Below are 27,417 nucleotides of genomic sequence, written 5' to 3'. Positions count from 1 at the left end.
CTATCCAGTCTTAGTTCATATCAGTAGATTTCTTTACAGAGTGTTCTCTTAGCATTTATTTGAAGATCTCCATTTGATTTCAAAATGTTCCTAGCACATGGAGTCCAATTGAGTGTTTGCTCTGCAAGTGAAACTGAATATCTTCCTCCCTATTCCTAACAATCCCTGTGCAGGATTTATGTATGTAAGGTGACCTTTTCTACCTGCAAGTCTTGCTTTCTTCAAGATTCCTCTGAAGGAAAATGTAGAAAGAAGAGACTGGATTTCTGGTGGCATTATATCAGGAGAAAGTATTACTAAAAGTCTGCCCTTGGCTCTGTATGATCATTTCCCATTGATGTCAAGTTACATATACTTCCTCCAGAAAAGACTACAATTTGGCCTTTCTTTTTAACACCTGCAAATTTTCTGGGCTTCTAAGGAGCCCATGGCTATACACTTCAGTTTTATTTTATCGTTTCTCATAACTAGAAACCATTGTTGTGTTGTTTCTCATAGTTAGAAACCATTGTTTGATTATCAGGCACCAATATGTCTTCAGGTGCTCACCTAGACACTGCAGTGGCACATTTAGAAAACATTGTCATGACATATGCTTTTCTGGACAGGTTGGGTTTCTCTTCCCAGAGCAGTGGCATGTCCTTTTTGGCTTATGAACATAGGAAGCTATCCATTTGTTCCAGAATTGCCTATACCAGTGTCTCCCCACCTGTGAATCATGACTTGCAAGTAGGCCATGTGGCCTGTGCAGATGGATTGCAAGCTTTATAAGTAAATCCAGTATAATTATTGCTTGTAATCTTTAATTGGTATGATAAATACCTCTTAACAGCTTTTTATTTTGTTGGCATATTATAATGCTGTGTTGACACCTATAACCAAACTTTGGAAATGCTTGAGTCTTACATTTTAATGCTTGGGGACTGCTCTTTGGTGGCAGAAAAGAACCAAAGTCCAAAATTCATGTGACAGTAAATTGATGGGCGACCATACCAAGTAAATTTGGACTTGTGGGTTGCCATACCAAAAACGTTGCAGACCTTTGGTCTACACTGACTGGCAATGGCTGCCTAGGACCTTAGATTCAGACAAAGGTCATTCACATCCCCTTTGAATGGAGACATCAGGAATTAAAGCATAATCGGTACCATTAACTTATGATCCTGTCCAGATAGGTTTTCTCAGTTAATGCCTTCAGGGATGCAGCCTTGAATACTTAGGCTTCATATGCTGCAGTTTCAGTACACTTACCTGAGTACACAGACCTTTACAGCCTCGCAGGCATGTCCAACAGGTAGATCATGATCTACCGGTAGATCACTGGACGTTTGCGGTAGATCACTGGTAGATCATTGGCTCCCCCCCCCCAATTGTGGCTCCCCTAAAAAAAGCTCAACATTTTACATCCATCCTGAAAAAACTCAACAACTTTGACCTGAACCCCAAAAAAGGGGGTAGATCACTGCCAGTTTTTAACTCTGTGAGTAGATCACAGTCTCTTGGGAGTAGGCCACCCCCCTCTACAGGAAGTGTAGGATAATTCAGGTATCCTACAATTCTCTGCAGCCTCATCATGTTTTAACCGAGTGCCACTCTAGATATTCCCACTGTTATACAGATTAGTTGATTTTAGCAGCTGCAGGGGAACCTAGTAATGTCCCAGAGCAGTTGTTTGAGATGACAGAAAGTTACAATATCAGCAAAGGTTTGCATGCTCATATTTTCAGGAATCCATGAGCATATGCTAATCATTCAGCAAACTCCCCGAAGTGACTCTTCTAATCTTCAAGTTATATTTGCATTTAGTGTTTATTTTGTTGTATTGTTTGTTTTAGAACGAAGTGATTAGTCAACAACTGGCTGTCATATTCACTCATTGCTATGGACCCTATCCTATTCCTAAGCTTGTTGAAATCAAACGCAAGCAGACATCTCGTTTAGGTAAGTGTGCTGTGAGTTGTAGAACATGTGTGGCACTGTCTGTTGATCCGCACTGTTGTGCAACACACATTTGGTTCATCAAGGTTTGGTCACTGGGGGAAACCAAGATAAATAACAGAAGTATAGGATAATATACACATGCTTAATCATGATGGACATTGCATACAGTCAGAAATCAGAAGGAACCATTGAATCAGAAGGGGCAGCTGCACTTAGCCACATGCATACATAAGGAACTGCATCCTTTCATGATCATGCCTTTATACATGAAATACACATGGTGCAGCTAGACAGAAAGGCACACCAGTTGTTCTGCAGCTCTCCTTTCCTTCGGAGGTCACCAAAGCTTGAGGATTGATGTCTTCCAGAAAACTGAAATTTTGTCAGGGTGGAATAACAGTTTATAGAAAGTTGTCTAAACTCCCCACAAACAAATAAGAATGAATCTCAATAAAGTCATATGCCTCTCTCAGACAACTATCATCTACCATCTGGATCAAGCACACCTGTGTTTTACCTTACTCCCAACTAAAATGTTTTACCACTCATTTTTGTTTTGTGATTCCAGATCCTCATTTCCTTAACAATAAGGAAATGTCAGATGTTACGTTCCTTGTAGAAGGAAGACCCTTTTATGCACACAGAGTATTATTATTTACTGCATCCCCAAGGTAAATATACGTATTTGTAAATAAACCTGATGAAACCTAATTCGAGTGTCAGGGGAAAATACAAAGCAGGAAGCATTTATACATCAGGAGCTTGCAAGGAAAGCTGTATTTTAGCAAGAGAGAATGCTTCATAAGCTGCAGAAGTTCCCTGTGGATGGTACCTTGGAAGAACAGAAAGAGACAAGCTTTGGGGCTGTAAATGTATAGGCTAGTAGAAAGATCCGTTGGGAACAAGAATTGGGCTTCAAAGTAAGGGAGGGAAGTTTGCATAGAGGAGAAGTGGGATATATATTATATACAGAGCAGCCAAACTGTTTTCCTGCAGCAGAAATTGCATCTGCAGAAATCCCCTCATTTACACAGCTGTTAAAGGTGCAGAGGGCGTGGCTTCTTTTCTATCTGCCCACTATAGTCAAGAGTGCAGGAGCCTAGCTTCCAGTGGCTTGTCAAAATAAAAGAGTGCCATCTGAGAGGAAGCCCTGCTCTTAGGGGCTATCTCTTAGGGGATAGCAATCAACCATCCAAGAGAGGTCTTTGGTGGCTGACCTTGCATCGTGTAGAAGGAAACATAAGAGACTCATAGCATAAATATATAAAATGTCATATTTCCCCGGCAGCCTTTTTGTTTCCCCTGTATAATCCCCTCCAAAGAAATTGGACAGCTTCAGTAAAACATATTAGACCTAGAATGCAAATACTTTTCTTGCTGGATTTGCAAAATCTCTTATTTCTGGCAGCCTTGTATTTAACACCTGGCAATTTAGGCAGGAAGGAACTGCATGCAAGGGAGTGCATGGAATGTAGGTGCATCAGCAGGCTGGTGGGGTAGGACAGAGTGTTCCACCCCTTCTCTGTGCCCAGCCTAGAAACCAACAGGACTCCCAGAGAAGGGAAGCCCCCAGACTAGAAATGCAGCAGAGCACTGCTGGAGGGACTGAGCTCTCTTTCTCTCCTCTGCTAACCTACAGCAGGCCAGTATTTTTTATCTTTGGCAGGCTAGTAACTTTTATAGGCAATTTTACAAGGCTGTTTTAAAGCTTTCTGCCTGCCAATAAGTTTCATATGGGCAGAGCTCAAAAACATTAACAATTTGTAGGCAATATAAACAAGTCTAAGCTACTGGGGTTTCCCCCAGCCTTGCATATCAGCCTCTTCTGACATTGCCACTTTGCTACCACTGCCAAGTGGCTGTTCCTGTGCATTTAAGAGACGCTTGATAAAGATATGCAGAAATCAGCAGATGAGACTTTCCATGATTCTTCAATAAACATAACCACTTGCTGGTTGCTATGGACCACACTCTTACTAAAAGGGCAGCTGCAGGATACCTCAGGGACCACCTTACCCCTTAACATTCCTGTCCCATTGCTGCAATTTTTAGGAAGGACACTATTTCTGGTTCCCCACATGCCTGAGGGCTGCTTCACTTCCACTAGGAAGTGAGGGTTTAAGTCTAACCTACGGTACCCTCTGGAAGTGCCTTCCTATAGTAAGCAGCAGCAACCATGTGCTTTTGACAGTTAATTAAAAACCTTTCCATTTAAGCAGGCTTCCCTTCATATGTGACACTGCCATTTATAACTCACTTGGAATTTTATTTTGAATGTTACATTTTATGTACTTTTTATTATTTTTTGCATTATATACTACTTGATGTGTGCCTCTCTGGTGTTCTTTAGAAGTTTGTCCATATAAATAAATGCAGGGAGCAGCTCAAGAACTAACAACCAAGAGCTTGGTACATTTTTTTTTTTGCATTGCATTTAGTACCCCAATCCTAGAATGCTGTCACTGTGTAGTTGAGTGACATCTTTGTTACGCTGACATAATAATGTGCTGGCGTGCAAGCTGGTAGCCGCCATCCCATGAATTTTTTCGATGGCACATTATTCTAACAATCTGCCTTGAAAAATAACAAAAATCAGTGTGTTTGAATATTTTTGCTTAGGTTTAAAGCCCTCTTGTCCAGCAAACCTGCATCTGACAGCACTTGCATTGAAATCAGTTATGTGAAGTATCCCATTTTCCAGGTAAAGTTCAATACATTGTGGTGTCTTTGTATAATAAGCCAATGGTCATTTGTGGGAGAGAGAAAAGATAACCAGTTGGAAGCCAGATCACAAGTGAATGGTGATTAACTATTTTGTGGCCTATGTATGTAATCTGTGTTGCAGTGTGTGTGAAGAGCCAAATAAATATGAATTTTACACCAGTGTAGCCCAGAGCTAAGGAAATTCTCAAACCTGAAGTGATGAAGATCAAGCAAACTAGAAGGGCTAGTTGCACAGGACCCTGGAGTACATCTCCCCTGAGCAGTAGACCTCCTCCTCAGAGATCTGTGTAGTTACAGAAATTTCACTAGGTGGGGGATGGTTCACACAGATTTGGACTTATCTTTACAGCTTTTATTATAGTGGTTTCCACCCCCCTTTTCTGAGATTCTAGTTCCATTGTGCTTGTTGTCTCATGGCAGGAGAAATCTGCACCTGAGTTTGACATTCCTTTTATCCCTTGCTTGTGCCTGCTCTACATTTACCAGCTTGCTAGATGTTAAGGATGCATCTGGTTCTTTTCTGTATGGAATAGACAAAGGGTGCTTTTCAGACAGGGGCTTAATTTGCAAATGGGTCATTGGTAAAAGTCTGTATTTTTTACTTACCACAAAGGGTAAATCTGGATTAAGGAAGGGGGAAATATGGGGTGACGTTTTGATGCCAGGGATATCGTGTGGACAACAAACATCTGTCTTAGAAGCACCCTCGGTCCTCACTAAGCCACACGATCTCCAGTCTGAGCTTGTCTTAGTATCCTGCTTGTATGCAAGGTAGAAGTGGGTCACAGAGATTTCCATTCAGAGACAAAAGCCCACAGGAGCCAAAGTCTGATATCATTAAAGGACTCCCATGTGATCCATTGCTGACTGAGATGCTACCTTCCTGGCTATTGTCTTGCCAAAGTAGTACATGCTCTGGTTATCTCCCACCTGGACTACTGCAATGCGATCTATGTGGGGCTACCTTTGAAGGTGACTCGGAAACTACAATTAATCCAGAATGCAGCTGCTAGACTAGTTACTAGGAGTGGCTGCCAGGACCATATAACACTGGTCCTAAAGGATCTACATTGGTTCCCAGTACGTTTCCAAGCACAATTCAAAGTGTTGGTATTGAACTTCAAAGCCCTACACAGCTTTGGCCCTGTATACCTGAAAAAACATCTCCACCCCCATCATTCAACCCAGACACTGAGGTCCAGTGCCGAGGGCCTTCTGGCAGTTCCCTCACTGCGAGAAGCGAAGTTACAGGGAACCAGGCATAGGCGCCTTCCCTTGGAACGCCCTCCCATCAGATGTCAAGGAGATAAACAACTACAGTATCTGATGTTTAGAAGACATCTGAAGGCAGCCCGGTTTAGGGAAGTTTTTAATGACTGATGTTTTAATGTACTTTTAATCTTTTGTTGGAAGCCGCCCAGAGTGGCTGGGGAAACCCAGCCAGATGGGTGGGGTATAAATAATAAAATTGTTATTGTTATTGTTATTGTTATTATTTCTCCTAGCATTCAGCCCAATCACTGAGGACACGCTCTGAGGGCCTTATGGTGGTTCCCTCTTTGCGAGAAGTGAAATTACAGGGAATCAGGCTGAAGGGCTTTTTGGTAGTCACACCTGCCCTGTCACCATCAGTTTGGTGACAGTCTGAAATAGCTGGACCTTACCACTTTTTTATCTTGTGTGCAGTAGCCCACAAATGGGGTGGGAAGAAGAAATATGCAAACTGAGCTTGCATTTTTTGTGATCTATCAATCTCTTTGTTATTTCAGCTCATAATGCAGTATCTGTACTATGGAGGTGCAGAGTCACTTCTTATTAAAAACAATGAAATAATGGAGGTAAGAGGCAGCTTGCACTACTGGTTCATTATAAATATGCAAAGAAATAGTAATAGTAAAATAAAATAGTAGACTTCACTAGCTGTGAAAGGGCTGTGATTCCACATGAAATAAATTAATGAATCAATCAATTGTCGCAAATATGAAACTGGGAGGGAATAGAAAAAGGAGACGTTCATTCACCAGATCAAAGTTCAAAGAGTAATTCAAAGCAGTCACAAAGCCTAGTTAGTCCTGTTACCTTGCCTGAGTATTTAGCCAGCATAAGAACAATAGTTTTCAAAGACTTGAAAACAGTAAGATCACATAGGAAACTGCCTTATACAAATCAGGCCAATAGTTCACATAGCCTAGTAGTTTCCCCTCTGCAATGGCTGTGGTTTCATACAGGGTTTTAGTTTCCAACCCTTTCTGAAGATTCCTGAAATATGAACCTGGGGCTTTGCAGCCCTTCCCTTCTGCCTCTCATTCTGTCATTGCACACATATGCAGCCATATATTTTTGAGATTGATTGCAGAAAGGCAGTAGACTCTGTCATTTTGGGGTCATTTATTTTATGCACTCTAGATGCATTTTGAAACCTCCACATTTTCCTCAGTGAAGTCTGACATTTGATCTGACTGGTTATGTAGCTTGCCATTCATCGGCAATGAGTCCTCTAGGTTTGGTCTCATCACTCTCCTTTCCTCTTTGTGGTGGTCAGAGGTAAAATAGCAAGAAGAATTATCTTAATAATATGGTGCAAAGATTTGCCTTAATTCAGCTGAGATTCAGTTTGGACAGCGTAAAACATTTGAAAGAAAAAGAATAGGAAATAAGGTGGGGGGTGAAAAAACTTTACTGCTAATGCACCCCCCTCTTGTCCCCCCCCCCCCAGGGCTCTGGTATATATTGTTACACGGCACCCATGTATCTTCACAGCAGTGCGAGATTTCAGGGGTCCCAGGCACCAGGGCCTGTGTTTCCTTTGGAAATGAGGCACAGTAGAGACTGTGGTGTCTTTATGATATATGGTTTTATTTACACACATTAGTCTATATGGAGGGAGTGCAGAGCCTTCGCATCCTAAGAGGGTCTAGCCTTCTCCATAAGTACAGCATTAGATTCAAAGAACAGAAAAAAGACAGCCTCTGTGTCTCTTTGTTCCAGCCTGTCATCTCCAGCTCACATGGTGTTCTGCCCCTCCTTCTTCCTCTCGCTGCTAACCCAGTGAAACTGTTTCCTCCTGCATATGTCATCCAGACTTGAAATCCGAACCCTTCTTGTCCACCAACACATAGCTGGAGGAGGGACCTCATCCTTCCTTTGCCTGGCAGTCAAACCCTCTGTTGGTTTCCTTGATGAGCCATCACTGGCCTTTGTCCCCTGCTAATGGTCCATTTTAGCGGCTATGCCAAACTGTCCTGGTTTGTTAGCATAAATTAAATCCAGGGGGTTTCAGCATTTGGCACAGTATAATCAAATATTGTTCAGTTCTAACTTTTACTAAATTCAAGAATGATGGGTGCCCTTGCACCCACAAACTCTGGAACCAAAGCACGTAACAATATTTTCTTTTCTCCTTTTTTCAGCTTCTGTCTGCTGCTAAATTTTTCCAGCTTGAAGCATTGCAACGACACTGTGAGATCATCTGTGCAAAAAGTATCAACACAGAAAACTGTGTGGATATTTATAATCACGCCAAGGTAAAACTGCATTACTCATTTTTTAAAAAGTGTTTTTATACCACCATTCATATGGTATCACAGTGTAGTGTACAATCAAATGTGGTATACATTTTTTAAAGCATGCCCAACTGTCAACTGATCAGAGGATTTCTACCTCAGTGTAAATAGTGACTTTGTAGCCTAGCCAGGAAAATGCTCACAAGACTCCAATGGCATGTTCCCTCCTGGCATTCACCAGGAGTGATGTTCTAGGCAGATATACTCAAGAGTCTCTCCAGGTGTCATTGAAGAACAACATGGTCTTCTAGTATGTGATATTTTCATGTGTTGTTCTTCGATTGCAGCTCCCACAACTCCTTAAGAGTCTTCACACCACTGCCTAATTTGTCCATCCACATCCCTTCTTGAATTATCTAGACAGCCATCTTTCAAATTCCTTACTGTGTGTGAGCCTTGAGTGGGAAATCACAGCCATTGCTTTTATCATTCACGGCTTGGAGCAACGAAGCAACTGAGCTTAGGCAGGCCCAGTAGAATTTCTGGTGTTTTTGTCATTGAAGGGCAAACCTCCATGCTAAACTGCACGCTTACATCCAAAGTTCCCTTCCATTTCAGCAGCAGAGTGCCATCTTGCAGTGGAGGTTACTGTTGAAGAAAAACAAGTCCAAATCTCTTGTCTCGCTTGCAGAACTACTTCCATGGAGAGCGGACAAACAGAAGTACACATACACACACACACACACACACACACACACACACACACACCAACCACACACATTGATGGACTATGGAACTTGGGCCCAGAACATATAGTGATGGCCACCAGCTTGAATGGCTTTTAAAAGGAAACAGGCAAACTCATGGCGGAGAAAACTATGAAGATGACTGCCAGTCAAGGTGTTACAGTACTTCCAGTATCCGGGGCAGTATGTCTCTGAATATCAGTCATGAGTGGGAAGACTACTGTTGCACCCATATTCTACTTGTGGGTTTCTCATGTGCTTCTGGTTGGCCACTCTAAGAACAGAAGAATTGTTTGGTTTTCTTCATGAATTTATAATCCAAGCATAGCAAGATGAAGTACAACATAGAGGCATATAATCAACAAAAGATCCATTGAGAACTTCATTAAAAAAACATTGACAAAATGTTTTTGTTTTGGTCTGAACCAACAGGCCTCTTCTTAAGTTCTAATGAATTCTGTCTTATACTTGTGTATAAACTTGACTAAAAATTTTTTTCCTTTTCCTTTTCTTTTCTCCCCCCCCCCCCCCCGGGCCTCATTTCCTCTTGTCTTCAGTTTCTTGGAGTAACAGAACTAGCTTCCTACTGTGAGGGTTACTTTCTAAAAAACATGATGGTCCTCATAGAAAATGAAGCTTTCAAACAGCTGCTGTACGACAAGAACGGAGACTCGTCTGGCCAAAACGTACTACAAGATTTGCAGAGGACGTTGGCATCACGGATCCAGTCGATTCATTTGTCATCTTCAAAAGGCTCCATTGTATAAAGTTCAGGAAGAGCCTGATGTTTCTGACCGGGGGGGGAGCGGGAAGCACTGCAAATGAAAATGTTGCTGGTGCAGTTTCTTAAGAGAATATATACAACGCTATTTTTTCCTATGGGAGTATTACATTGCGGTTGTGGGCCAAAGGTGCTGTCACTTGCTTGAAACTTCCCCTGGGCAAAAGGTTAGGGTACATGTGACTGCTATGCATTTTTGGAACTACAAGGATATATTGCTGTTCAGATTCTGAACGCGGAAGTGCTGTCATGCAGCTAATGCCAACTGAAGCTGGGCCATGCACCCGTACGTAGCAGAAGCCCATCCTAGACCAAGAATGCCACGAAACTATTATTTGACAAAACCAACGCATCAGGTTGTTTTTGTAACACAGTGTCATACTTCTACTTCTTCTTCTTTTTGAGACCTGCACTCTTCTTGCCCCATAGTCCATTGTATTGTGCATTTGAGAAACATAAGATCTGGTAGTATGGCGAATTTTTAGTGGTGGGAACTTTTTTAAATTGTTCATTAAAAAATGGGGTGGCCTTGCAGGGTTCCCTCCCACTTTATTTTCTTAAGCTCCAAATTTTGTTTTCAACATATTTGAGAATGTATGTTACATGTTAAGTTTGGGGTTCATTTTTTTCCCTAATTTTTGTTTTTTTTATGGTAAGATGTACACTGTGTGAACATACATCTGAAAAGGTTCTGCGCATACACTTTACTTTTAAAAGTGGTATAATCTTGCCCCAATGGCTCACGGTTACACCAAAGAGGTGCATTACCAAGGACTCAGTAGTTGGGGTGGGGGAAATTGCATGCTAACTGTGGTTTGGGGTTTAAAACAGCAATGAAATTTTAACATGCATTTGCATGGTTACAGTACCTGTGAAATGTTACGTTTGTGCTTAATTTTGCCAAGAAAAAGAAAACAATGCAATGTTAGTTCTTTGTCAAACTTCATTTGTGAAATATATTTCAGAGTTTCGTTTTCTGGGGGTTCATAGTTCCCATGGAGAATAATTTTAGAGAAGATGATTTGTAGTTATTATATGAGAGAGATCAATACTGGGTCAACAATTCATGAGAAATGTTGGTATTTTGCTACTGGGCAGAGGTTATGAAGAAGATGATTTATTTTAATTATATATTAAATATGTACTATAGACTGATTTCTTGCCGTATAATGAGAATGTGTAGGTTATGTGCTCATGGAAGCCTGTAGCAGGCCTCAAGTTGTTTAGCAGCATATTTTTAGCAAGACGAACCTATTAAGTGCCACACAGATTCCTGACCATTTAGTTTCCATCACAATGTTTATCAAGGTACCTTTTCCTTGACAAAGTTGTGTCAATTTGCTTGCCCTGCCTTGCCCCGCCCTGCCATGCCCCTGGGGAAATTATGTCTGGTTCATAAACTTTGGAAATTTTCATAATGCCAGTTCAAAGTAAATCCTAGGTCTTTTCTATAAGGTGCTAATTCACATTGACAGATTTTTTTAAAATGTTCAGGAATCCAGATTTTTTTTATATTGGACAACAAGAAAAAAGGGGCTATTCTGTGGCTCTAAATGTCAAATCCTCTTTTTTTTTGGTTTATACCATTCCTGCAGCAACACTGCAAACTTGCCTAAACTACCGGTAATGTTACAGAGGCACAGCATGGCAATTAAATAATGGAGTAATGCTCACCCCGGACCCATTGTCTGTAATGGGCAACTTGGCTTACTGTGAATGTTTGCACTGCAGTGCTGACAGGGACAATAACCTGACCAGTGTGATTTCTGTTCCCTTGGGTGCTTCCTTTATATTTGCCGTGCTTCCTTGGTCACCGCAAACAGCCGTACACCAAGGGGGGATGGGTTGCTGTAACCCTTCTATGACATTTGAAGGGCCTCCTGGGTATTAACTGCTGAGCTGCCAAATAGTGAGTGTTGGGGATCAATGCAGCAGGGAAAAGACTCTTGAAGGATGTTTTTCCACAAGCAATACCAAGAGTCATCATTTGTGAATGTTGTTAATATGGGGATAGTAAGCAGGGGTGTTTTGGTTTTTTTTTTCATTGAATGCATGTTCTATTCAATGCAACTTGTTGTGCAATTTTCAAATGCCGAAAAGCAATTTTATGCTTTATGGTATGTGATGCAAGGCCACGGTCCAATTGTGGCTTCTTGTAGGCCATCATTCAGCATTAACTACTTGTGAAAACAACCAGAGGCTATTGCTACTCACAGACCGGTTCAACTCTAATATAAGGGGCAGCCAACCTGGCGGCCTCCATACATCAGTGGACTACAACTCCCATCAGCCCTAGTCAGCAGGGCCTATGGTCAAGGATGATGGAACGTGAAGTCTGCTGACATCTGGGTGGCACCACTTTGGCTAGCCCTGACCTAAGGCATACTTTTGTAGATGAACTGGGTGGGGGAATAGAGGGTTGTATTCAACTAAGTCAGGCACCCCCAAACTGCGGCCCTCCAGATGTTTTGGCCTACAACTCCCATGATCCCTAGCTAACAGGACCAGTGGTCGGGGAAGATGGGAATTGTAGTCCAAAACATCTGGAGGGCCGAAGTTTGGGGGTGCCTGATCTAAGTTTTTCCCATGGCTTTTGAGTTCATTGGGTCTGCTCTGAGTAGGACTAGCATTGGGCTACAACCCAAGTTGTAGCCTTGGCTATTAATTTAGAGACTATATAGCACAATGGTTTGGATCTTAAGATAACAGAAGAAAGCTATTCCCTCCCAGCTGCCTGCACCCCATCCTACATTATTCATGAGGTCTCCTCCTTTGCAGAGGGCTGCAGGCATGAGTGGAAATCTAGCTCAAAAGGACAGAAGACCCCCAGCAGGTGATATGAAGCGGTGGTCAAATTGGGGCCCCTTGCAACTCAAACCTACGCGTTAAGCACATCAGCCAAGAGACAAGCCAAATAAACATATGACTATATAAAAAAACCTGAGGTGTTCTAAAGTTTGCTGTAGTCTGTTGAATGGTGTGAATGTATATAAAAATCTTTTGATTAAAATACCATTTAAAAATAACTGAAAATTAATTTTCTAGGTATTTCAATTTCATTCTGTTAAGCTAACAGAAGTAAACGGTTAAATGTGGGAAAACCTGACAGAAGTAAAAAGTTAATACCGGGACCTCAGTAATAGTTAAGTGGGCTGGGGCTGTGCTTTAAAATAAGTAGGTAAGCTGCCTGTAAAGGTGAATGGGAAACCTTCCTTGTGTGGAATTTCCTTTCTTAGGATTCCGAGCCAATGATGGGGTTGCAAATGGAAATGATGACAAGAAGTGATCGCTTCCTTGCTACAGCAACGCCTTCTACTTTTGGTTATCCTTCCAGATGTTTTTGCTGTGTTCTTCAAAAAGAAGATTGAAACAGGTCTGCCATTTCCCTCAAATGTCTGAGCTTTACAGGTATATCATTGTCAATGCATATTGGATTAGTGTCATGGAATCAATTTAGGTAACCTCCCCTCCCCTCCTCTCTTCACTACCATCCTCCTCACTTCTCCCTCTAAATCTAAAATCCCTCAGTGGATTCCATCCCTTATAGCAGGCATGTCCAACAGGTAGATCGTGATCTACCGGTAGATCACTGGATGTCTGCAGTAGATCACTGGTAGATCATTGGCTCCCCCCAAAGAAGCTGAACAACTGTGGCTACCCTTAAAAAAGCTCAACATTTTACCTCCTCCCTGAAAAAACTCAACAACTTTGACTTGAACCCCCCCCCCAAAAAATTGGTCTTCCTCCTTCCTAAAAAAAGTTCAACAACTTTGACCTGAACCCCCCAAAAGGGGGCAGATCACTGCCAGTTTTTAACTCTGTGAGTAGATCGCAGTCTCTTGGGAGTTGGCCACCCCTGCCTTATAGCATTCAAAAAAGGGTCTTAAGGATACAGTATATGGTTCCGAGTCGGTAAAGTATTACAGTGCGATCCCTAGAGGGCATCATGTGAGAGAGGCTGTGATTTAGCTAAAACTAGAACACAAGCCTTGCTGGATCAGGCCAGTGATCAGTCTAGTCCAGCCTCCTGATTCCACAGTAGCCAACCAGATCCTGCCAGGAAGCCTAAAAGTGAGCCATGAAGGCAGCCACCCTCCCACATTGTATACCCCCAGCACCTGGTGTTTAGAGGTGTACTGGTTCTGAAAGCGCATACCCATTTAGCTGCCCTAGTTTGTAGACTTTGACAGGATTATCTTCCATGAATGTGACTCATTTTTCTATTTGCTCAATTACATAAGTATCAAGAAATGAATAAGCAATCCAGGCACCTCCCCGCCCCCAAACAAGCCATATAATCCTAGCTGCGGATTGTTATACACTTTAAAATAAAATAAAATAATTAAAGGTTTATTGGCATGAACACATACAGAATACAATTTAAATGATGGATATGGCAAACGAAAATAAATGTAAAAGTAGAAAAATAAAACACAGATACAGAGGAGAGGTAAAAAAAAAGAAATCAAATCTAGCACAATGATATGAAACATTCTTTGTTTGAAAGATCAACTGTTATCTATCCAGGTGGACTGTTTGCTGCATCTTAATGTTTATAACCAAGTTTTATATCCGATATCTAAATATTTCTCTGACTTTCTGACTCACAGTTAATATTTCTAACAGACCCTTATGCCTCCAAGAGCTGTGTAGCAAGTATAAATTCAGTGGGTGCAACCTTTACCCTATGATAGAGATACATAGCTAAGAAAGTCTGCACCTGCACCTTTTGACTATATCTTAATTACACGGTTTGTAAATGTTACCATTTCATCAGCTTCCATTTAGCTCTTCAGCAGTGTGATCCTACACCTGCCTGTTCCAAAGTAAGTCCCACTGATTTCATTGGGGCTTACTCCCAGGTAGGTGGGTATAGGATTGCTGCCTAACTCTTTTCACTAATAAGTTGGTAGTTTTTCACTCTTCCCAGTTTTTCCTCAAATTTCATTTAGGCCTCTGCAGCCAGCTCCACAATAAAACAACTCTCATCATCTTCCTTTTCTGTAATTTATTTAAAAATGGTTAGGTAGAGAACTATCCTTAGATATGATTCTTAAAAGGTGATATTTTCTCTCAGGAGCCTAAAACAGGGCCTTCCAGGGGAGGGAGTGGAACCACACAACTTGTTCTGTATTTCAGAACTTTTCTATATCCTTTTATAAGAGCTAATTCCCATATGTTTTCCAGTAGGAAAATGATCAGTTGCCTAAGGATTATACTGTGGTAGGCAAAGCCGTATAGTGAAGTTTATTACCCATAGACTTGAAAAACTGAAACAGGATCATAGGTGGCCATGTGTTTGTGCTGAAAACAAAAACAAAAAAAATTATTCGAAAGGAATCAAATCTGAAGCAAGAGAAGCAGGCTGAGGGCTGGATACAGAATGCTACATGCACTGGACAATTTTTTGAAAAGGAGACCATGGTGACCTCGAAACATTTTTGTCAAAGACAGGTGTAATATTTATAGAGCAGTGAAGGCAGGCTTGGAAGGACCCTCACTGCATTCAATGCAGCTTTGTTTTGTTCTTTGCGGGGTCAAGGGGAAACAGCTATGGCAATGAATTGGCTAGTTCCAATGATGTCACCAAAATACAACCACAATCCTGTAACTTTCTTTTTAATATGCTAACAGAGAAATGTATATGCCAATAAAGTTACATGTGTGACAGACAGTTTAAAGAATAAAAAGGCAGGCAGTCTGCATGGAAACAGGGGAGGGGAAAACTGGCAAGCAAATAACAAGGACATTTTCTGTACAACTTTATAAGCAAGGACACAGAACCTGCTGTGACTCCTCTTCAAATGTTACATCTGCCTTTGTTCTTAAAGATGTGAAATAGATCAAGAGTTTCTAATGGGCTCTATGTGGGGCTACCTTTGAAGGTGACCCGGAAACTACAACTAATCCAGAATGCGGCAGCTAGACTGGTGACTGGGAGCGGCTGCCGAGACTATATAACACTGGTCTTAAAAGATCTACAGTGGCTCCCAGTACGTTTCCGAGCACAATTCAAAGTGTTGGTGCTGACCTTTAAAGCCCTAAATGGCCTCGGTCCATACCTGAAGGAGCATCTCCACCCCCATCGTTCTGCCCAGACAATGAGGTCCAGCGCCGAGTGCCTTCTGGCAGTTCCCTTGCTGCGAGAAGCCAAGTTACAGGGAACCAGGCAGAGGGCCTTCTCAGTAGTGGCACCCACCCTGTGGAATGCCCTCCCACTAGATGTCAAAGAGAAAAACAACTACCAGACTTTTAGAAGACATCTGAAGGCAGCCCTGTTTAGGGAAGCTTTTAATGTTTAACAGACCATTGTATTTTAATATTTTGTTGGAAGCCGCCCAGTTGGAAACCCATCCAGATGGGCGGGGTATAAATAATAAATTACTACTACTACTACTACTACTACTACTACTACGGTAAAAAGGGAGATTGGTAGTCGGGAGATATTTACATCAAATATAGCCATAGTTCCTGAATAAGTCACTTAACTGTTATTTATGGGGGTTTAGTGGTTTCCCATTTGTCCACAGTGCCTGTTACAGAAGAGTTTGCTCTCATTCTGATTACAGTGGTACCTCGCAAGACAAATGCCCTGCAAGACGAATTTTTCGCAAGACGAATGCGTCTTGCGATCTGATGGTGACTCGCAAGATGAATTCGTTTTGTGAAAAATTCGTGTTGCGAACCGCGGATTCCCATAGGAATGCATTGAAATTTAATTAATGCATTCCTATGGGCAAAATTCTTTAAAAAATTCAATGCATTCCTATGGGAAACCGCAATTCGCAAGACAATTTTTTCGCAAAACGAATTGACTCACGGAACGAATTAAATTCGTCTTGTGAGGCACCACTGTACAACAACTAATCCAGAGATAGGGAATCTCTGGCCCTCCAGATATTGTTTAACTGTAGCTCCAGTCATCACTGTCCATTGGCATCCTCATTGAGGCTGATGGGAGCTGGAGTCCAGCAACATCCGGAGGGCCATAGGCTCACCATCCCTGGCCATAGATGGAGGAAATGGAATAGGGACGTAGAGCACTTACCTTCTCAGGCTGCCAAGCCCCAACCTTGTGCCTGTTTTTCTCTGTTAGAGAAGTAGAAAGTGTTGCATATGGACATCAACATGAAATGAAAATTCAGCTTTAACTGAGTTTAAATAGTTCCATTGTGAGGCTGATGTGAATTTGTCTGAATGTACTTTTCTGATCAAATTTGATTGCCTTCATTCAGGTCACAATCTTTTATCCAGTAAGCCCCATTGAATTCAGTGGGACTTACTTCTGAGTAGGCACATATAGGCTTGCATTGTGACCTTTCTTCCCTTAGTACTGATATATTCCTATTGAAAGGTCTGTGGGATCATCAGCTACATTCTCCTTAGCACTTTTCTGAAGCATGCGCAGAGGAATTCTTCAGTCTACTAAGAAATAATGCACATGTAGAAGTATACACTTGCTGGGGAGTAAAAGAGGAACATGACTTTATCATTTTATTTTGATTTCTTTTTTAAAGTCACATTTGAGCCTGAAAATGACTGGGTTTGAAAATGATTGGGGCACCAAAGTACACCTAGTAATGACAATCCTAAAGCTAAAGTCCAGTATATAATGTTATATTTTAGGAGCATGCCCAATATACTGGTACAGTATTTTAAATTTACATATAGAAATATGAAGTGTGAACGCAACAAACACAAATTATATACAGTGCAATCCTATACATGTCTATCCAAAAGGAAGCCCCATTGAGTCAATTGGGACTCACTCTCAAGTAAGTGGGTCTAGCACTGCAGTCATATGCTAAGCTATCGGCTAACTGTACTCAATGGTAACCCCATGTTTGCCTCTCTGTGTTGGCCTGAAGCCAGAAATGGAGTTTTTGGCCCTCCAGAGTTGGTGGGTTTCCATCAGCCCCAGCCAGCCAATAACCAGGGATGGTGCAAACTCTAGTCCAGTCACATCTGAAGGTCACAGGTTCCCTATCCCTGCCTTGAGCTTTCAAGCCACTAAAATCAAATCCAAAGTTTGAGTCATGGCAATGTTTATTCATCCTGCAACCCTTCTTTGGGGGATAAATTAAATATCCGGCCATTTATTATTCTAGGTTACTTAAATGAATCCTTTCTTTTTTTTACTTTCCATTCAACTGTTAAAACACTCGCCGCCGCCCCCCCCCCCCTGCACACACATACACCCTTGGCCAAATACCGGTATTCCCATCTTGTGTTTTGGCTGCCCACAGGCCACAAGCCACTTAACATTTGTGCCACTTCAAAGTAAACAGTCTGTGAACTGCAGCTGTTCTCTTTCTCAATAGTGCCATTAAGCGTTGCAGTGTAGGAGCCCCATTAAGTTTCCTCCACAATGAAACTATTATGTAAAGGCAAAAGGATCTCATAACCCAGTTTGTTTTGTCAGAAACCTGAGGCTAGCCAACTGCCAGAGAACACAGGCATTCTTTAGGTTCAGTGTGGGTAACTTTGAAGGTGGTATATCCCCCCCCCCCGCCACTCACCCACCCACCCACCTGTGCAACAGCACCAGGTCTTGGCATGCCAGTTGCTGAAGGCAACACCTTTCAAAGACTTTACACCATTAAAGTACCTCTGTTTCTGTTCTCTCCCCTCCCCACTTTTATTTTTTTACTGGAATAAGTTAAAGCTGTCAAACTAAAGCCCTTGCAAGATTATCATTGAAGTAGTTACACCATGCTCAGCAAAATTCCACAGAGAATATATTTCCTGCCTTTAATTTCTGCGTTGTGCTGTGGGATATTAAACTCCTTATTGTGGCTGTGTTCCAAATTAGGTTTTCATCTCAAAATGCTCTTTTTTAAAGGACACAAAGGAGCTATGAAGTTCACTTTCCAGGGAGTTCTGTAGAGCAAAGATGCTTTGACAATGTGATGAGCTGAATTCCGTCTCCATTGTTCCATTGGCCTATAGGGGGTTCAATTACGGATTTCACAGTGCTGTGGTGAAATTCTCTTTCATGAAAATGTACAGAACAGTACTATGCATGGTTTTCTGGAAGCCTTTCCCAAACTAGTGGCCTCTGGATATTCTTGGGCTCCAACTCCAATTACTCCCAGCCAGCTTGGCCAATGGTCAGGGTCTATGGCAGTTGTAGTCCATTATCACCTGAAGGGTAGAGATAGGGCTAGGTCAAGCATAGGCAACCTTGGCTCTCCAGATGTTTTGGAACTGCAACTCCCATGATCCCTAGCTAGCAGGGCCAGTGGTCAGGGATCATGGGAGCTGTAGTTCCAAAACATCTGGAGAGCCAAGGTTGCCTGTGCCTGGGCTAGATCACTGGTATGTTCTGTGGAGGTGAGGATTATTTGTTTTCTCTTGGGTTCTATGAAGTTGTCTGGTGTACTATCTAGAATTCTGAGAAACTTCTGTTGTACAAAAAGACCTGTTTGACTACGTTACTCTCTAGAGATAAGTGATACCCTGTTTCAAGGTTCTGATGAATGGGTGTGTAGTTCTCTTCTGTTAACTTGGGAGTGTTCTTTGACAAAGATACAGGGTATTATTTATTATGTATCCATTTGTGTGTTTGTCTGCATACACATGCATTAGATCTAATAGATAAGTAAAGCTCTTGAGTCCTAGAACAGTTGTAAGTCACTTTGGATTGCCTTGGGCAAGATAAAGCAACTGACAAATTTTAATACCGGTAGTAGTGGTGGTGGTGGTGGAGAACCTGTTGTCCTCCATATGGTTTTGAACTGCAACTGAGGTTGATGGGAGTTGGAGACCAATAACAGGTACCCTATCCCTGTCTTTGAAGAAGGCCAGGCCAATTGACAGTGCTCATGTTTTAAATATTATTCTCCACTCCAGTTCTGTCTTTGCTAACAAATTAGAGGTGATCAGAATCTGCTTCTTGACAGCAAGCAATGAGAAAAGGTTGTGTACCTCTTGAGATCTCTGTAAGGCCTTCTAGCCACCACAAAGTAGCCTGGGATCAGCCTAGGGACTGGGGGAACATGCTGTAAGTTCCCATTGGCTCCTATGGGAGGAAGCAGGGTATAAAAACAACAGCAGCCACAACAACATTGTGGTGATTAATGCACTAGATGAAATTGTGACTAGCAAGTGCATGGTTTGATCTGCTGCCTGCTAGAGATAGCTACTTCTAAAGCTCCATTTCTGCCATGAGGTCATACGGTTTCCTTGAGCTAGCCACCTCTGAACACCTACCCTTTATTTTGCTGTACTTGCTTCAGTGGTCTGATAGATAAAAGAGTTGGGTTTGAATCTGGGAGATCTGGTCTGAAGTTCTTTCTTCTGTCGTGGAGGCATGCTGTTCCCTTGCACAAGGCACGATCTCTTTGCCTCGGTTCCCTGAAACCTACCTCACTAGCTAGTGTGACTTGTGCCTATTTGGGGCATACCCAGGGTTCCAAAGGTGGTCGCCTTAAACTCCACCCCAACAAGCAACCCCTTGGTCATTCAGAGGAAGCACAGTACATGTGCATGTGGTCCTATCTTGGTCTGGCAAAATGACCAGAGGAAGAGGGTGGGCATTACACTGCCAGGCATCTCTGCAGGGCCATCACTCACATTACAATAGTAGTTCCATGTGTATTATGCAGTTGTGACCAACTTTTTTGATGAGTACGCCACCAAATCCAATCTAAAACTGAGAAGGTGCCGCATCCCCAATGAATGCAGCTGTTTCACCTTCCTCCCACTTATGTCTCAGTGTGGTTTTGCTTCTGGGCCTGATGAGATGAAGAGTGTTGGAGAAGCAAGCATGACTGTAGATATGGCTTTTTGCTGTGACCTTTCCAGGAGTGCCACACTTCCTTGCTACCCATGCCACAGGTTGGTCAGCTAAGATGGTTATTGGGTGACCCTGAACTTCATGATTTGCAACTTCATGAACTGATTTGCAATCGAGAAGGAGAGCCTGCATTAGCCATATGGTGGCTGTTTGCTCCTTCTGTCTCCCAAAATATGACCTGTGAACACACACCAAAATTGCTGTTTTGTGTGTGTGTGTGCTTTTTTTAAGTGCATAGAAAATATGCTGGTGACTAGAGCTGTGCTGTTTTTCAGGGGACCTGGTTACTTTTGGAGGAGAAAGCACTGGGGAACTGTTCTATAATCAGTTTGTTTTCAGATTCATAAAGCAGATATGGCAGGGATCCCAGAACAAACAGCTTTAGATGTGTATCAGCCCAGAGCAAATGTAAGTAAACTCCAGATTCCCCCCCACCCGAAAAAAATATATCTCTGTAACTTTCCTAATCAGCTCAAACCTCAAAAATGGTTGTTTCAAGCTGTCTGTTCTCTGCACCTTTTGCTCTAATGGGTCAAATTAGTTTCACACTTTATTCCCACTTTAGCCAGGATGATTCTCATCTGTCATGAGGTTAGGTCCAGCATCTGTGCTTAAATTTGAGAGAGGGAAATTGGGGGATGAATGTCTATGGAGGAGATAAACCAGAGGGATTCGTGGAAAGATACAATTGTTTTTGCCAAGAATGGTGAAATTGTGAGTGTGGGTATGTTGTCACAAACCACATTGGAAGCTGCAAAGGCAGAATGTGTAGTTGTTCCTATTAGTTTGGGTTTCTTGAATGCTGCTGATGCATTTTGGCATCTGAAAGATGAAATTCCCAAATTTGACAAAATGTTAGCACCTGCTGTTAGGGATCAGTCAAGCCGTGTCAAAACTAAAAGGAATAATAGGGCTGCATGCCTTAGTCACCCCTTCCTCTATGACATAGATAGTCTGTGTGAATAGGTATAGGCAAACAATGGCTGTTCCAGGAAATTATGTGTTCCGGGGAGACTGCAACACTTTGTGCAACACTTGAATATCCACAAATATTTAATACAAAACTCTAAATAGGAATTGGTATATCACATGCACATCATAGATTTAAACCACATTTATACCATGTTAACACCCATGACTTCCCTCAAAGAATCCTGGGAACTGTCATTTATCCCTCACATAGCTACAGTTCCCAGCATCCTTATTATTGTTCCCAGCATTCTTTGGGGGAAGCCATATACTTTAAATGTATGAGCTCCAGTGGAAGATTTCTGCCCAGGCAGAGTTGGAGCCAATTTCATTTGAGCCCAAAATGGTGGCAAATAGTTAAAGCTCCCCTTCCCCCATGTCATGGTCCTGACCTGATTTGAGGCCCTCCATACTAGCTATTGGTTACAGAAAAACAACAACTACTCAAGGGCAACTTATGTCACATCCTTAGATTTTAATCCTAAGAACTGCTTTGTAATGTGGGAAACTGCAAAGCTTTCTTCCAGGTAAATATGTTTACTATTTAGGCATGCAAGTTATTGAGCAGTAATGTCCACTGTGCAGATGGCAATCAAGTATAGGCAAATTATTTGGAAGACGGCATTAGGAATAGAAAATGGGGTGTTTTTTTCCAGATAGTGTAATGGAACAAGCTTCCTGCACTAAGGAAATAAACATGCAAGACAGCAATTTATTTTACTCATCCCTCGGAAGCAGAAAAAGAGGATGCCATGTACACAATGCCATCAGCCTAGCATATGAATGTCGGTTTGCTAATATGCTACTATTTTGACATTAGCATTGAACTGGCTTTTTTTAAACTGTCAAAACAAAAGGTTTTGTTTTCAGCATAATATATTCAGTAGGCGGCATGGAGTGAATCACATACCGTATTTTTCCGTGTATAAGACTAGGTTCCCCCCCCTAAAAATAATTTCAAAAATTAGGGGGCGTCTCCCTTCATTTTCTTAAATCTTAGTCCCCAAAAATAGGGGGCGTCTTATACATGGGGGGCATCTTATAGATGGAAAAATACAGTATGTTCAATCACGCAATTAGATGCTGAATGTCTCATGTAATTTTCCAAGAGCACACCTTAGAATATTTTAAGCACCAGTCTTCCTCTTGCTCATTCTCTTAAACCCTCTCAACGAGATTAGGATCCATACTTTTGCCAAATGTAATTTTGCAAATCTGTTTTGCACATTGTATTAGACGCACAGCAACATTTGAGACAACAAGTTGTCATTTTAATTGTGTTACTCAAAAATGGGCTAATCTGATTTGCTCTTCAAGCGTAAAATCATTAGCTCTTTCCCGGGAGCCAACTGTACGTGACTTGGTTGATCTAAAGCCAAGAAGCTGGTAGCACAAGAAGATAATTGAGACAGGTTTAACTGATACTATACAGTCATTAACAGATGAATCCTGCCTCCCATACAGATCTTCTTATTACTGACTTGACTTGGAGAGGGATAGGGCTCATAGTAGGACAAAATGCATCACCATCACATATAATCTCTTTAAATTTTCACAGATCTGTATGAATTCTCAATTAGAATTTGAAGTTTCAATATGAAAATGTTTTATGTCTTCCAGATTGTATGGCATGTTCTGGGACCCCACAAATTTCTGAGCCATTAAGCCCATTCCTCTCTGCTACAAAAGAGGCCACTTTGCCCATCAACCTCTTTTGCTTATAATTTCAAGAAGTAGAGTGGAGTGCCAAGAGCCATGGGAAGATCAGGGGATCTTGATTTAGCACTCCTTCCTTGTGGAATTAGAGGCCATTGAAACATTATCGGAACTGTGTAGGAGTGAACAAGTTAGATGAGTACTGCCCTACAAAGTTTAAATGACACCCCCCTCTCCAAAGTGGGCTGTGACTGAACTCATGGATCTTTCCCATGGAAACTCTACTCACCTGGTAAAATTTTCTCGGTTCTGTATCCTTGGTCTAGAGAATAAACTGAAAGGTATGGAGTTGTTAGTGCAACTTGCCTGGGGTCCAGTATAGGTATTTTTCTTCAACATCCTTATGGGACTTGTAGTTCATAACACCTGAAGGGCACAAGGTTGAAGAAGCCTGGTGTAGAAGACTCTGGAAAGTCTTCCTTCCAGCAGCACCTTAGAAACCAACTAAGGTGCTGCTAGAAGGATTTTTTTTGTTTTGCTTCGACTACGTCAGACCAACATGGCTACCTACCTGTATCTGGAAAGTCTTGTGTGTAGATTTTGACTTGGATAATAACTCCTAAGTGCTGGTCAGTAAACAAGCCCTGTGTCAAATATGTACATACACAGATCTTATTTGTCCCATCCTGTCTCGCCCTAAAACATTCTGCTATAGTTTCCGGGACTTTTTAAATTTTTGTTCTAATTGACCTGTTCCCCTGGCTGTTTTCAGAAGGAGCAACTACTCTGCTTTCCCAAATATGTCAGATTCCACAGGGGTCCCCTCATTGATTCTGTCTCCTTGCCTGCCAGGCTGAATTCCCTGGGCCTGAGTTGGCTTCATCTCATAGGCCTGTTCAGGGGCCCTGTGCCATTGAATGAACCCTACTCATGGCTTGATGGAGACAGTTAAAAATGCAAACATAGGTTTTGCCTGGTTGCAGACATCAACATTCAGGCCATAGGCTATTAAAATTCATGCAAAAAGGGGGGGGGCAAAGAAGAAAATAGAAAATAATAGGAAGGTCCTGTTTATGCCTTACAAATCCAAATTATATACCTCTTTTGAAAGGGATAGATCTTGATTCATGATGTGACTGGAATTTTCCCTGTATTATCCTTACCAAATCAGGACACCTAGCAATGTATGTGTTTTGTGTGGCTTTGTGAGAGAGGACGTTATTGAAATGCTTAAACAATAGCAATTGCAATGTTCAGGCTTGTTGACTTGATGTTAGGATGTTGCAGATCTGGTCCATTTGCTAATCAACATTTAGATTGGTACCTGTATATGGAAGTAGACTTCACCCATATCAAGAGAGCATGGAAATGACACTCAATGGTCTAGTTTTTTGGTGTGTGTTTTTCAGTGAGTAAGATTTGGTGTCTATAGTTCAGTCATCACAGTCTGAATGCAGACACAACATCAGTTAGTTTCAGTTAAATCAATTCCTTCCAATCCAACAAATTTTTTTGTTTTTGTGCCAATTCAGCCTATTTTGTGTACATCTGAAAGTCAGCTGAGTGACATTAGAGGTGAGTAGCCCATTCAATCTACCATGTACTGGGTGATATCTGTGAGTTTTGTTGCTTCACAAGGATTGCATTGGCAGGTAGCCAACAAGTGGCTGTATTTGTATTCTGTAAAATGGTCTTGCAGCACAAACAAGTTAAGCCTCTATAGTTGGACTCAAGCTACATTAGCCTTGTCTGCTTTAACTGCCAGCACTCTGGCTTAACTGCTATATGGATCATGGCTATAGCGACTTCGCAATAAAACAAGGTAAAGAACATTCTTTGGAGCATACCAGGGTAAATAAAGTAGTAAAATGTGTTGCATCTTGATTTTTTTAAAAAATGAAGGTTGTTTGTATATATTAATATGCACATTTAAACACCAGAGGATACATTACAAGTCCTCTATTCATACTGGATTAGTTTTGTTGATGGTGCTGTGCACTACTGCATTAAAGGGATCCAGATTCTTGAGGATGTGGTTCTAAAGCTGTGGTTTTCAACTTTTCTACCTTTAAGGAAGCACATCAGCTTGTGTACTGAAGGGCTCCTGGTGACCTGCCATTGGCCTGGTTTACACTTAACATTAAGCCATTGTTTGTTTAGCCACCAGTTTGTTCCACAGATGATTAAATAAACCATGGCTTGATTCTCCAAAGCTTGGTTTGTTTTCCAGCTGCTCTTGCTGTTGTAGATTAGTGTCAGGGTTTGGGGGAGGGAGAAACCATAGTTAAGGTAGAGTGCTTGGTTTCCATATTACACCAAGCCATAGTTAAATCAAACCAAGATTCATAACCCAACAACAAACCATGGCTGTGGTTTCTGGGTAGTAAACAAACCATAGACAGGCTTCAGGTTATCAAATAAACCATGGATTAAGAAACTATGGTTTAATTAACCATGACTTAGTGTTGTATGTGAACTAGGCCATTATTGCAGATAATTTGGGGGCATTTTCTTGGGAACACTACTAAATGTTGAGGCAGCCTACTCCCCATCAACTAAGAGTGCCCCATGGAATACAGACAACACTCCCCTGCAACTCCAGATTGAGAGAGCAGGCTATAGTGGTGGGCAATTGTCATAATTGTGCTAATCAAGGATTCCTTGCTGAAAAGATCAGCTATGGTAGACAAGTTTTACTGGAAAGCTTGCCCATCACTGTAGATGCTATCATTCCCTGGAACAGAGTTTGAAAACCATTGTTTAAACTTTAAAGGGTGTTAGAACCAGACTACAGCATGCTTGGCATCAAGCAAAATGATCCAAGGACTATGGATTAGAATCAATATTGGCTTTGGAGGTGGACACTTGTGTTGCTGACTCCTGCCCCAACTCCCAGCCAATGGTTAAGTGCCTCATTTACAGGGATCTAAGGTAGAAATCTCAAAGAGTTTATATTGGTGGTCTGTATTGGTAGTTAAATACTCCAAATCTTATTTTTGGACGTCTATAATAAGGACCCCGTAGGGTAGAGTGGGGTGCTTCAGTGAAACACAGAAGGGACCACACAAACAGCAACAAAAATATAAGTGTATGTATATATTTATCTATAGCCTAATGTTTCTGTATTTGAATGGTTTTTGGAAATGTCAACAAGTGATTGTTCCTATTGTGTTTACTGCTCTGAAATTCTTTGCATGATTTCTGGCATAATAAAATTCTTTAATAAGAAAATTATCTACATCTATATACATATATCTATATATATTGTTAGCCTGCAAAACATTCTTGTCAGATCAGCCATGTTTTGTGCAAATTGTATATTTCTGTTGTAAGAGCACCATTGGAATTTGACTTTGAATTAGTTGTTGGCATTAAAATATGTTTTTATGGATAATAAACTTGTCATTTAGTGTGCTGGGGCTGGCGAAACACCACAGTCATCCTTACAATTTCACAAAGTCACTAGGGAGTGGTGAGTAAATAGGTTAGTATGTACGCAGTGAAAGTCTCTTTGCCATAGCTGCCAAGTTTTCGCTTTTCTCGCGAGGAAGTCTATTCAGCATAAGGGAAAATCCCTGTAAAAAAGGGATAACTTGGCAGCTATGCTCTTTGCACTTGGTACCGTATGTGTGCAAAGCGAGGTATAGCTCTCTTGGTTTAATCAATGCTTCTCATCTTGTTTTCTCTCTTAGCCCAAATCCTCATTAAGAAGTCAAATCAGTGCAGCAGCATGGCCCAATATTAGACAAAGGAAATTATGAATGTTGATACTTCTGCTATTAATAATTTCTACAGTAGCTTGAAGTGGGTGAAATGTTTTGCCACACAGCTTAATTTACCCTTCCAAGAACCCTGTGAAATAGGTTAAGGTGAGAGATAATGACTTGCCCAAAGCTGTCCAGTGAGCTTCATGGAGTGAGTTGGGATTTGAAGCTGTATCTCCTAGTACCAAATTAAGCCTTCAGCAATGGCATCAGCCTTCACCAACCTTTCTGGAACGTGAGACAATTTGTTGATTTTGCTGTTATAGCCAATTATTTCATATTTCTAGCCTGCTTTTCTGGCAAAACCTCTACAATGTGAATTACAACACACTAAATAATACAGGCTAAATAATCAAGTCTATTCAGTACCTGAATAATTAAAATAACAAACAACAGCATATAAAACTTCAATTCAAAGTGCAGTAACCAAGTAAGTATTTAGAATCTCCTAAAGTTCATGCATACATGGAAGGGGCTATTCTAACTTCCCAGGGCAGTTTCCCAAAGATGTGGGGCCGCAAACGTTTCAAGACTT

The 27,417-nt window shown here is 41.5% G+C and overlaps 1 protein-coding gene across 2 annotated transcripts in view; it reads left to right on the top strand.

Moving 5' to 3' along the window:
- Positions 1-27,207, top strand: part of ABTB3 (ankyrin repeat and BTB domain containing 3) — a 241,841-nt gene extending 214,634 nt beyond the window's left edge. For both annotated transcript variants that reach the window (XM_035128402.2, XM_035128401.2), the window contains 6 exons: positions 1,836-1,941; positions 2,510-2,612; positions 4,561-4,642; positions 6,435-6,503; positions 8,076-8,189; positions 9,472-27,207. In XM_035128402.2, coding sequence (XP_034984293.2) covers positions 1,836-1,941; positions 2,510-2,612; positions 4,561-4,642; positions 6,435-6,503; positions 8,076-8,189; positions 9,472-9,681 — 684 coding nt within the window. In that variant the 3' untranslated portion in view covers positions 9,682-27,207. The remainder of the gene's footprint in view (positions 1-1,835; positions 1,942-2,509; positions 2,613-4,560; positions 4,643-6,434; positions 6,504-8,075; positions 8,190-9,471) is intronic.
- The last annotated feature ends 210 nt before the right edge of the window (positions 27,208-27,417 follow it).

The sequence above is a fragment of the Zootoca vivipara genome, chromosome 10, assembly GCF_963506605.1.
Source record: "Zootoca vivipara chromosome 10, rZooViv1.1, whole genome shotgun sequence".
Taxonomy (NCBI): Eukaryota; Metazoa; Chordata; class Lepidosauria; order Squamata; family Lacertidae; genus Zootoca; species Zootoca vivipara.
The sequence above is the reverse complement of the archived record's forward strand: the minus strand, read 5'-3'. Positions and strand labels throughout refer to the sequence as shown.